The sequence below is a fragment of the Propithecus coquereli genome, unplaced genomic scaffold (genome assembly GCF_000956105.1).
Source record: "Propithecus coquereli isolate 6110/MARCELLA unplaced genomic scaffold, Pcoq_1.0 Scaffold438, whole genome shotgun sequence".
Classification (NCBI taxonomy): domain Eukaryota; kingdom Metazoa; phylum Chordata; class Mammalia; order Primates; family Indriidae; genus Propithecus; species Propithecus coquereli.
The window spans coordinates 481,224-490,212 of NW_012150152.1; the positions used below are offsets into that span (position 1 = coordinate 481,224).

An 8,989-nucleotide genomic window follows, 5' to 3' on the forward strand; every position below is an offset into this window, starting at 1 on the left:
ACTTCAGCGCGGAGGAGGGGGGCGAGCGCTCCGTCGGCACTCTAGTCTGGGCAAGAGTGTGAGACTCTGTCTCAAAATAAATAAATAAAAAATAAAAATAAAATAAGTCATTCCACTCCAAGGCGTCAGCCTTTATGCTGAAATGGGTAGTGCCCAGGAGCGGAGATGGCTTTGCAAGGAGGTTGATTACAGGGGTGGGGGTAGGGGTGGAGCCATCGGGGACCATTTAAGGTGGCACAGACTTAGGGGAAGGAGCCACCAGGGTGAAGGCAGAAGCTCAACCGAGACGCCGTTGGTGCGGAAGGCTGCGGCAGACGAGCGGCTCTCACTCAGTGTGCGGGGCTCGCGGGGCTAGAAGGTGGCGGTGACGAATACTGGAAGCAGAATAGGGAGCCCCCCATTTCCAGACGAGAAAGCCGAGGCCTGGGTAGATGAATACGGGAAATCCATAGCAGAGGCTGGGGGCGAACCCTATGGGCTCCACTTCCCACGCCCCAGCTGGGTGTTGGGGGGGCCTGGCCTCTGACGTGGGCGGCGCGGGGGTGGGGGTCGTGCGCAGAGCCGGGCCAGGTGAGAGGGGTCCGCCCTCAGCAGAGGCTCCCAGAGTTGAGGCTGTGCTCCTCGCTCCCCACCGGACCCCTTCCCTAAGAAGCCACTGAAGCCAGAGAGGCTCGCCCTCCCCTATCTGGCCCGGCTTCTCTATAAATAGCCTGGGTTCGGAGGAAGGAGCTTGTGACCCTCTGGCAGGCACTGCCCATCATGTCCCCTCCCCCCAGGCGGTCCTCGGAGTGCAGCTGGTGGTGACCCTGCTCACTGCCACCCTCATGCACAGGCTGGCGCCGCACTGCTCCTTCGCGCGCTGGCTGCTCTGCAACGGCAGGTGAGCCCCGCCCCGGGATGGGAGGGGCCAGGAGGAGCCACGCCCACCCTGCCTTGTGCAGCCTTTATTTCGGCTAGGGCTGGGGCTGGGGCTGGGGCTGGGGCTGGAGGAACTACTTTATTGAGGCGTCACTGAAGTACGGCAGTCTGCATCTATCTGAAGCACACATTGGATCCTGTGTACCACAGCCACGCCCCGAGGCCCCCTCTCCCGCCTTCCGCCCTTACTCCGCCTAGAGATTACCCCTCCAACCCTGCTCTGGTTTCTGTCCATGTGGCGGTCTCTGTTCCTTTATGAGAGGCTGGAGGAAACTGAATTCTCTCCCTAGAAAAATGCACACCCCTGTCTCCCCGGGAGTCAGCCAGCAGATTCGGGGATGTCCCAGACCTCCCCTCCCCAGGGCTTCCCCTGGCCCAGCCAAGCCCCCGGGTTCGGTGCTCACTGCCTCAGTGCCCCGTGCCCAAGCTTTCCTGACTGCCTGTCCTTGCTTTGCCCTCAGTCTGTTTCGGTACAAGCACCCGTCGGAGGAGGAGCTTCGGGCCCTGGCAGGGAAACAGAGGCCCAGAGGCAGGAAGGAGCGGTAAGTGAGCTGGGCCCAGCCCCAGCCCTGGGTGGACAGCTCCTCCCCGGGGAACAGCTTTGCTCCTGCCCAGGGGCTCCTTGCCCTCCCTTACTTCCGTGCACTGCTCTGGGCACAGGTGAATCGGAGAGGCCCCAGTCGGAAGAGATGGTCACTGTCAAGTTAGCATCTCATGTTTACAGGCAGTGTACTCTGGGCTGCTCTGTGGGTGGGAGGTACCCACACCCTGGTGTGCAGAGCCTCCCAGGTGCTTGTAGGATGCCGTTCTCACCTGCCCCCTTCTTTTTCTCCATCCCCCCAGGTGGGTCAATGGCCTTAGTGATGAGAAGCCACTGTCTGTGCCCCGAGACACCCCATTCCAGCTGGAAACCTGCCCCCTCACAACCGTGGATGCTCTAGGTAACAGCCCAGCACTGGTCCCCAAACTCCCCTCCCTGGGCCCTTGAAGGTCACCACATCCTCAGTGGGGTTGGGCCAGGGAGAGGCCTGGGCTGGCTGAGCGGGGGCTCAGTAGAGTGCTTCCTGCAGTCCTCCGCTTCTTCCTGGAGTACCAGTGGTTTGTGGACTTCGCCGTGTACTCGGGTGGTGTGTACCTCTTCACAGAGGCCTACTACTACGTGCTGGGCCCAGCAAAGGAGACCAACATTGCCGTGTTCTGGTGCCTGCTTGCTGTGGCCTTCTCCATGTATCCTTCCTTCCCGCTCCCTGGGTAGGGCACGTGGGGAACTAGGCTTCGTGGTTTCCTCTACACTGGTGTGGCAGTTTTCCCCTGCTGTGCCACAAACTTCCCCCAAGCTCAGTGGCATAAGCAGCTGTCTTTTGTGCTCTAGTTTTGTGGGTAGGTAGTCTTGGCTGGGCTCAGCTGGGCTGGCTCATCACCGCTCCACATGGTCTTGCCCTTTGGTGGCAGCAGAAACCACAGGAAGCAAAGGCAGTGGCTTGCCTGAAGTCGGCCCACCCCCACCCCTGCCCCATCTGTCACATTCTCTGTGTCAAAGCAAATCACCAGGCCAGCCAGACTCAGGGGCGGTTTGAAAGAGATGCCCCCTCTGCAAATTTTTTATTAAGCAGCATAGAAAGCAGAGGCAAATATGACTTTGGGGACCCAAGTCTAAGGAAGTACAGCAAGAATGCCACTCCTGTGGAGTGGGCTTCTGGAAAGGGAACACTGTCTTGAGACCCACAGTGGTTCTCAAAAGCCCTGTGTGACTTTTGGGGGCGGTTTGGAGCTGCAGCCCTTGTACCTCTGATAGCTTTCCCAAGGTATACGAATGCGGCCAGGAGGTGAGGGGACTCAAGGAGGCAGGGTCACCTGGCCAGGGGTTGGGGAGCCGCACAGACTTGGTGGCCATTCCTAATTGGCCACAAGTGGTGTGATGAGGCCACTTCTCACTGAACAAGCACCCCCAGCTCACGCCCTGATCTGGGCCCCAGGACCTGAAACTGGAATTGCTCCAGGCCACCCCCAAGGCCAATTTGTGCAGGGATATTTGTGGCCTGAAGCTGGGGGTCGTGGAATAGGTGTGGTGGAGTGGGCTGGGACAGTTGGCACCAGCACCCAAGGCCTCCTTAGCTCCGCCCCCAGCAAGGTGTTCCTGACTGTGACCCGACTGTACTTCAGCGCGGAGGAGGGGGGCGAGCGCTCCGTCTGCCTGACCTTCGCCTTCCTCTTCCTGCTGCTGGCCATGCTGGTGCAGGTGGTGCGGGAGGAGACCCTTGAGCTGGGCCTCGAGCCAGGTAAGTGTGTTCCCCAGCGTGGAGCCACTGCTACTGTCCCTCCCTTGTGTAATTTGACCAGGGCAGCTTAACTGGCTTGCCCATTGGGCACATAGTATCAAATAGATGATGGAGGGGGGTCCTGGGGCCCGAGCAGTCTCCATTAGTGACATAATGGCTCCTGAGTCTCAACTGCCTGCTACCTGGGTGCCCTGTTGGGCTTTGGGGAAGAGAGGATGTCCCCTCTTTGATGGACACACTTGGCTATAGCTCTTCACACAGGTATTTCTGTTCCACCCCAGTCTGTTCCCTACCCAGCAGCCATGGTGTTTAATATTTACCTATTCTGATTTAATTGTTGGGGGATAGATAAATGATGTGAAATTCATAAAGTACAAGAAGGATAGAATGTAAATCACCCTCCTTCACCGTTCTCCTCCCCAGAGGAAACCTATAGCTCCACTTTCTTTTATTCACACAAAATATGGTTTTATACTTTATCTTTTTTTCTTAGAAACAATAAATGTTGGAAGTCGTGGGTTCCTTGACACTACAGTGTTATTTTTTATAACAGCTACATAGTATTCATTATATGAATGTTCTATGATTATTTAACCAGGTCCCTATTTATGGACATCTAGGTCTTTTGCTATGAGACAGCGTTGCATGAAACCACGTTGGTTGCTGTACAACTGTCTTGTGTAGGAATAGCATTGTGCATGTGTCCCTGTGCAAGAAAGTGCATTTGTAGCTTTGGTAATGTTGCAAATTGCCCTTTAGGAAAAGTATCAATGTGTCTATTTCTCAGACATCCTCTCCAACTATATTTCCTCAGACTTTCAAGTCTTGGGTGATCCGATGTGTGGAAATATAAATGAGATTGAGCATCTTTTCATATATTGAAGAGCCATTGTGTTTCCTTTCTTGAAAAGACCTGTTTATTTCTTTTGCCCAGTTTTTGTTACTGATTTTTTGGCCCTTTTATTGATTTGTAGGCACTCTTTACATAGTAAGGAATTTAGCCTTTGTGTGTGATAGGAGTTGCAAATATTTTTCTCAGTTTACCATCTTTCTTTATTTTTTTTTTTTTTTTTTGAGACAGAGCCTCACTGTGTTGCCCAGGCTAGAGTGCCGTTGCGTCATCCTAGCTCACAGCAACCTCAAACTCCTGGGCCCAAGCAATCCTTCTGCCTCAGCCTCCCAAGTAGCTGGGACTACAGGCATGCGCCACCATGCCCGGCTAATTTTTTTCTATATATTTTTAGTTGTCCGATTAAATTCTTTCTATTTTTAGTAGAGACGGGGTCTCGCTCTTGCTCAGGCTGGTTTCGAACTCCTGAGCTCAAACAATCCGCCCGCCTCGGCCTCCCAGAGTGCTAGGATTATAGGCGTGAGCCACCGCGCCCGGCCTATCTTTATTTCTTGAATGTTGTTTTCGAAACATAATTTGGATCATGTCACTTTTCTGCTTGGCACCAGACTCCAAGGGTCTTGGGAGAAAGACCAAAATCCTCACCATAGCCCATGTGAACTTGCTGACTCCATGAGTTTTACCTTTTCAGTTTCTCCCTGCCTTTCCATTTTTAAAATTATATAATGTTTGATATATGCCACAGAACACGTATATGTCAACTATAAAGCAAAATAGTAATATGACACCTGTCACCCTACCTCTCAGATAGTAACTAGATGAGGTGGTGACCGCACCAGTCTACCAGGGGTCAGCGAGGTTTACGTGAATCAGGATTCATGGACAATGCTAGATTTTTGCCGTTCCAGCGCCTGGCTGGTGGGACGATGCCTTCTGTGGCTCTAACGTGCATGTCTCTGATTACCAGGGAAGTTGAGCACTTCTCCCTGTCTATCCTCAATTCATACTTCCTCTTCTGCGAAATGCCTGTTCACATTGTTGCCCATTTTCATACGTCTTTTTTTCCCCTTTCCATTTTTTTTTATTGTGGTAAAATAGACAAAACAAAATTCACCGTCGTAACCATTTATAAGTGCTCAGTGGCATCAGGTACATTCACACTGTTGTGCAACCGTCACCACCATCCGTCGCCACAACTGCTTCGTCTTCCCAAACTGAATCTCTGTCCCCACTAAACACCTACTCCCTGTCTCTCTCCCCCAGCCCGTAGCAACCACCCTTCTGTTTTCCATTTCTATGAATTTGACTGCTTTAGGGACCTCATATAGGTGGAAGTATCCAGTATTTGTTCTTTTATGACGGGCTTATTTCGCTTAGCATAATGTCCTCAGCTTTCGCTTTTTTTTTTTTTTTTTTTTTTTTGAGACAGAGTCTGGCTCTGTTGCCTGGGCTAGAGTGCCGTGGCGTCAGCCTAGCTCACAGCAACCTCAAACTCCTGGGCTCAAGCGATCCTCCTGCCTCAGCCTCCCAGGTAGCTGGGACTACAGGCATGCGCCACCATGCCTGGCTAAATTTTTCTGTTTTTAGTTGTTTGGCCAATTTCTTTCTATTTTTAGTAGAGACGGGGTCTCGCTCTTGCTCAGACTGGTCTCCAACTCCTGAGCTCAAGCGATCCTCCTGCCTCGGCCTACCAGAGTGCTGGGATTACAGGCGTGAGCCACCGTGCCCAGCCTTTCCTCAGCTTTCATCCAGGTTGTAGCAGGTGTTAGAATTCCATTTTTAAACATTTTAATAGCATCTTTTGGAACATGTTTAGTTCCAAAGAACTAACGCAGGGAAACATGATGCAGGGAAACAATCACATTACAATACTTTCCCCTCAGTAAGAATGTTTCTGAGCGCATAACAAACAGTGCCACCAGCAGCAAAGTGGGCTGTTCATGCCAGGGAAGAACTCTTTCCCACGTGCCCAGTGCGCCTCAGAGAAAGAATACCATTTAAAAACTGACACTTTAGCAAAAATTTGATTTGAGGCAAATTATTAAAATTTAGAAAAGAATTTGATTCAAATGCCTGTAAACTAGGCAGTGACCTTTAAGACAGTCCCAGGTTATCCAAACCGTATCAGAGTCGCTGTTAGGGATGGTAACAACATAACTATTATTATTCTTAACATAGGGCTAGCCCGTGACATATCAAAATCAAACAGTTGGAATAAAAATTTAATTTCAACTTATGATAGGGCATCGAAACATAATTTAATAGAAAAATTAGCCAGGCGTGGTGGTGCACATTGTAGTCCCAGCTACTTGGGAGGCTGAGGCAGGAGGTCGCTTGAGCCCAGGAATTTGAGGCTGCAGTGAGCTGTGATGATGCCACGGCACTCCAGCCTGCGCATAGCAATATTCACGTTCCCAAGTGATGGATCACCCCAAAATGGATCAGCTATAGTGGCCTCACCAAATAAGAACATGTACAGGCCAAAAATCCCAACCACCAAAGAACGGCATGTAGATACTGCCCTTGAGTTCCATTCAATCTGCTTTTCAAAGCTAAGACTATTAAAACCTGGAGACTCTTTTTTGCTGAAAACCAGTAACTTGACAAAGTGGAAAAGAAGCTGAAAGGTGGAAAAGCTGGTGCAAAAATGCCAGTGACCCGTTTGGTATTGGTATCGGTTATGTCTTCAAGTCACTCGATGCGCCTGTGTGTTGCTCTCGGGCGAGAAAGCCAGTCCCGTATGTCCAAAGCTTTGCACCCACCCCTCAGAGCGGAGACCAGAGAGGCGCTGCCAGGCAGACAGGGCAGCCCAAGTCGCGGGGGTGGCGCGGGCGCTGTGGGGCTGGGAGGATGCTGACCTGGCCGTACACGCCAGCCGGGGCCCGCCCTGAGCCGCCCCCAGGCGCACGGGTCCTGGGCCACCAGCGCTAGGCCAAGGGCGGGAAGTCACCACGCCCCTGCTTGCAGGCTGCTCTCAGCCGCCGAGGAAGCCACGGGGCAAAGCGCCCCGAGCCCCACCGAATCCCGTTTTTGAGGCTGAATAAATATTTTGTTGTACGGATGGAGCACATTTTGTTTATCCGTCTGTCTGCGGATGGACACTTGGGTTTCCTCCACATTTTAGCTACTGCGAATGATGCTGCTACGAACGTGGCCGCACAAGCATCTCTTCAGGAGCCCGCTTTCAATGTCAGGGGTATGTGCCAAGAAGTGGCTTGCCAGATCGCATAGTAATCCTATTTTTATGTTTTTACATTTTTATTTATTTATTTATTTTTCTTTGAGACAAGAGTCTCACTTTGTAGCCTAGGCTGGAGTGTCGTGGCGTCATCACAGCTCACAGCAGCCTCAAACTCCTGGGCTCAAGCGATCCTCCTGCCTCAGCCTCCCGAGTAGCTGGGACTACAGGCATGCACCACCATGCCCGGCTAGTTTTTCGATTTTTTGTGGAGATGGGGTCTTGCTCTTGCTCAGGCTGGTCTTGAACTCCTGAGCTCAAGCGATCCTTCTGCCTCGGCCTTGCAAAGTGCTGGGATCACAGGCGCGAGCCACCAGGCCGGTCTATTTTTAATGTTTTGAGGAAACACCGTATTGTTAGCTCCAGCGATGGCACCATTTTACATTCCCACCAACAGTGCACAAGTGTTCCGGTTTCTCATTTTTATTTTTTTTTCTTTTGCCCAAATTTGCATTGTTTTCCCTCTGTATACACACACCACACTTTCTCTACTGAGCCATTGTAATCGCAGGCATCCTCTCTGGTGGCTTCAGGAACAGAAGTTCATTATTTTAGTTGGTATTTGTCTTGAAAATATCTTTCTCTTCCCTAAGATCAGAAACTTACTCTATATTTTCTTCTAAAATATTTCATGTTCTGCATTTCACATAAGCCCTTAAACTCCTGGCAGTTAATTTTTGTGTTAGGATGTAGTGGTCTGTAGTGGTCAAATTTGAGTGTTTCCCATGGAATGAGCTTGCTAAGGAATTGTATTTTTATTGAATTGAGGATTCTTTTTGGTTTTCTTTTGTCCTTTCTGCTCCTTCCCCTTTGGTGTGGCGAGGCCATTTCAGAGCAGGGCTGGTACACTTCCTTTTCTTGTTCTCAATTTCTCACTTGGCTACTTGCCTCATAAATTTTCAGTTTCTTTTATAGTATATATAGCATTTCATGCTACATGTATTTTACCAAGTCTCATTTTTGAGACTTGGGTTTTCACTGATTTTTTTTATCATTCAGTCTAGGTGTTTTAACTTCTCTATTATTATTTCTTCTTTGACCTCTGGATTATTACATAAATATTTTTAAAACTTTAGGCATAGCCAGGCATGGTGTCGTATGCCCGTAGTCCCAGCTACTTGTGAGGCTGAGGTAGGAGGATCATTTGAGCCCAGGAGTTCAACGCTGCAGTGAGCTGTGATCATGCCACTGCACTCCAGCCTGGGTGACAGAATGAGACTCTGTCTCTCTCTCTTTTTTTCTTCTGTTGCCTGGTCTGGAGTGCAGAGGCATCGTAGCTCACTGCAACTTCAAACTCCTGGCCTCACCCAATCCTCCTGCCTCAGCCTCCCAAAGTGCTAAGATTATAGGTGTGAGCCACCGCACCTGGCCCCATTTCTTAAGAAAAAAAATGTCATGCCAGGTACGGTGGCTCAGACCTGTAATCCTAACACTTTGGGAGGCTGAGGCAGGAGGATCGCTTGAGCTCAGGATTTGGAGCTGGAGACCAGCCTCAGCAAGAGCGAGACCATGTCTCTACTAAAAATAGAAAAAATTATTGGGGCATGGTGGCACAGGCCTATAATCCCAGCTACTTGGGAGGTTGAGGCAGGATTGCCTGAGCCCCCAGAGTTTGAGGCTGCAGTGAGCTATGATGATGCCACTGCATTCTAACTGGGGCGACAGAGCAAGACTCTATCTCAAAAAAAAAAAAAAAAAAAAAAA

At 50.6% G+C, this 8,989-nt stretch overlaps 1 protein-coding gene across 1 annotated transcript in view; it reads left to right on the plus strand.

Moving 5' to 3' along the window:
• The first annotated feature begins 757 nt into the window (after nt 1–757).
• Nucleotides 758–8,989, plus strand: part of TMEM161A (transmembrane protein 161A) — a 12,433-nt gene continuing 4,201 nt past the window's right edge. Inside the window, exons 1-5 of the mRNA XM_012654096.1 lie at nt 758–880; nt 1,380–1,460; nt 1,762–1,859; nt 1,989–2,145; nt 3,046–3,197. Coding sequence (XP_012509550.1) covers nt 825–880; nt 1,380–1,460; nt 1,762–1,859; nt 1,989–2,145; nt 3,046–3,197 — 544 coding nt within the window. The 5' untranslated portion in view covers nt 758–824. The remainder of the gene's footprint in view (nt 881–1,379; nt 1,461–1,761; nt 1,860–1,988; nt 2,146–3,045; nt 3,198–8,989) is intronic.